This window comes from Galdieria sulphuraria, assembly GCF_000341285.1.
Source record: "Galdieria sulphuraria unplaced genomic scaffold scaf_156, whole genome shotgun sequence".
NCBI lineage: Eukaryota > Rhodophyta > Bangiophyceae > Galdieriales > Galdieriaceae > Galdieria > Galdieria sulphuraria.
Genome location: NW_005178319.1, coordinates 4,190 through 6,844, shown reverse-complemented (window position 1 = coordinate 6,844; position 2,655 = coordinate 4,190). Strand labels below are relative to the sequence as shown.

Here is a 2,655-nt window from a genome sequence, read left to right as displayed (position 1 = left end):
TGCCCAAATCATCCCGTCAGTTTACAAATTCAGAATAAAACCCAAAAGTTGCAACCAAGTCCATCAAATAAGTTTTTGTTCCACATAGAGTAATTGCAAATCCGATTGGGAAAATCGTTCCGAGTTGATAATTCAAAAAGACAAATTCATATCGAAGAAGGGTTGCGGAATCTAATATCTCCGGAATAATAAACGTTCCCGACTCATTTAGTATATCTGCAAAGACACTATCTAATAAAAATTCCATATTGTCATCGTTGATAACAGGTTGAGATAAGTTTGCAAGTTTCCCTACTAGGGCTAGTAAAGTATTCTTTACAATCAACGGAATACCCCCTGTCTTCTTCTTCAACAATTCTACGAATCGATATCGTAATTCATCAGAGGGCAATAAACAGTCCTTCAAGGACTTTCCATCATAAGTTGCCAGCTCAATATATTCGTTAATATCATGGAGGTTAAAGGGATTCAACCGCAACATATGGAGACTCACTCTACTGGAGCGAGCATCAGACAGGCGGGCTGAGATTTCGGCAGTCCGACCTGCCAAATAGACAATTACCTTCCCTGTAATCAAAAAACTACGTAGAATGCGGAAGAAATTCCGGAAAGGTACATATTTTGGGTCAGACTCGACGAACTGTTTCGTGGTAAGTTCACTATAGTATGCGGTGAGGTCACTTAGGTGGCTAAGTTCGTCTATCATCAAAAATAAATATCGTTTCTGAAATTGTTCGAGAAGATAATCAATAGCCCCTACGATATCAAAATTCTTTACCGTCCTTTCAGCTATCTGAAGAGCGTCCGTATCTTTACCATTTTGTCGGTAAGCGTTCAAAATTATATTATACATCAAAGCCTCTAGAAACCTTGGAAAAGGAGCACGAGAAAAGCTCTCTTCTAGTTCTAAGACAACTGACAAAGTTTGTTCCGCAAAGTGTTTCCAAGAAAAAATCTTCAATTCAACTTTTCCCGACGAGCTCTTGTTGAAAACCTCCGTCTCCTTCTGCTCTTTTTCTTCTTCGGCGAATTTTTTTAAAAACTCTAAAAAATTGTGACCTACAAAGCTTTTGCCAGCTCCAAAAATATGTGGAGAAAAGGAAGCTGAAGGGCGTATGTTCAAGTTTCCCTCAACTGGAGAAAACTGGTGGAAATAAGTTCGAAGAATAGAGTAAATATCTTCTTTTCTATCTATTAACGGTACTTTTGTCATTCCAGGCAAACTTATGCGTATCTCTTGACTAGCCATTTTCCACGCCGCCGCAATCCAAAATCAATGAATGAGTGATGATGAGAAAAGGGTGATGAAAGCGATGACCTAAAAGCTTTCAAAGGAGCCGAGAACAAAACACTTGGAGGAGGACAAAGGAGTTGGAAAGAGTGTATGTTTTATTGTTCGAGCGATTGCTTTATTTGGTGATTGGTAAAACTGATCTCGTTGACACTTCTAGACTCACAATGACAACAGAGAGAAAGCAGGAATATTTTCTTGCTTGTAATAACTAGAAACTTTCTTTTATTATATACAAGAAATAGGTTTCTATGGGTTTTTGTGATGAATTAGATTGATTGGTACTCTTTCTATGGCTTGTATACTGTAAGAGAGTTTTTCTACTATCTTCCACACCATCCTATAAGTAAACTCCTATATACATGTCTAATAAGATACAAACCTTTTGTAAGTTACACACGAAATACAGTGGGAAACAGAATTGCAATGAATAGGAAGTCTGTTTATGTGCAACTGGTCGTAGCACAGTTTATAAATACAAAAATATCTAAATGAGTTTGGATAAGAGTATTATGTATATTGTCATACTGACTTATCATTAAATACAAGCTATTATTGATATAATAGCTACACAAGTTGTCTATCCTTTGTTCGACTTTTACCAAGTTGTGAATATGTCTTATCTAAGGATATCAATTAAGGCTTCAAATGTAGTCACTATAATCGTTCATTTTCTGCACATCGATGCTGAAAAAGGAATAAAAGATTGAGCCAAAAAATTGTTTTGCTAAAGAAGAAGCCTTGTGTACTTGAGTCAAGGTCGAGTAGTGTACCAACTTGAAAGCTTCAGCAATTCTCCAACTGAAAGCCACTCCATATTGAAGAAATTTTACCCAACATGACTCTTGACTGAAAGACGTTGTAGTTCCTAAGTTATCGGTCAAGTGATTGTTGTAGAATGACAATACTTCAAGATTGGATATGGTTTCCTTTGACTAATTAGAAACAATTATGTTCCACTGTCAAAGTTGTCCTTTGCAATGCAATATAAATAGAACTCCTGTGTAAATAGTGATTGTCTGAAACAGAAAGTTCTTATCTCAGTGTCCAAATGGGTAGAGTCACTTAAGATGTCTCTTGTACTATCGATAATTGAACAAAGTTTTTCATCTTTGCAACCGGGTTACTTTCCTTGTCTGAGAATCGGTGAGTTTTCAGTCTAATTCACTAAAACAGAGTTTGGATATATAGTGTTGTTAGTACTTTTGAGATAGAGTTTGAATTGCAAACTAAAATACTCTTTTTAGTATTTGCTCTTACCTTTGCTATGTTTTCTCTTGGATCCAACAAGTTTCATATTTGTAGAAGCCATTCATATGAATTCCAAGGCTAGAAATGCAGTTTGAAAAAAACACATAAAAACG

At 36.1% G+C, this 2,655-nt stretch overlaps 1 protein-coding gene across 1 annotated transcript; it reads right to left on the bottom strand.

Moving 5' to 3' along the window:
* Gasu_63120 (archaeal ATPase) lies at positions 1–1,254 on the bottom strand. The gene has a single exon (XM_005702499.1). It carries the CDS (start codon positions 1,247–1,249, stop codon positions 17–19), a length of 1,233 nt encoding a protein of 410 aa, XP_005702556.1. The 5' UTR covers positions 1,250–1,254; the 3' UTR covers positions 1–16.
* Positions 1,255–2,655: the final 1,401 nt, after the last annotated feature.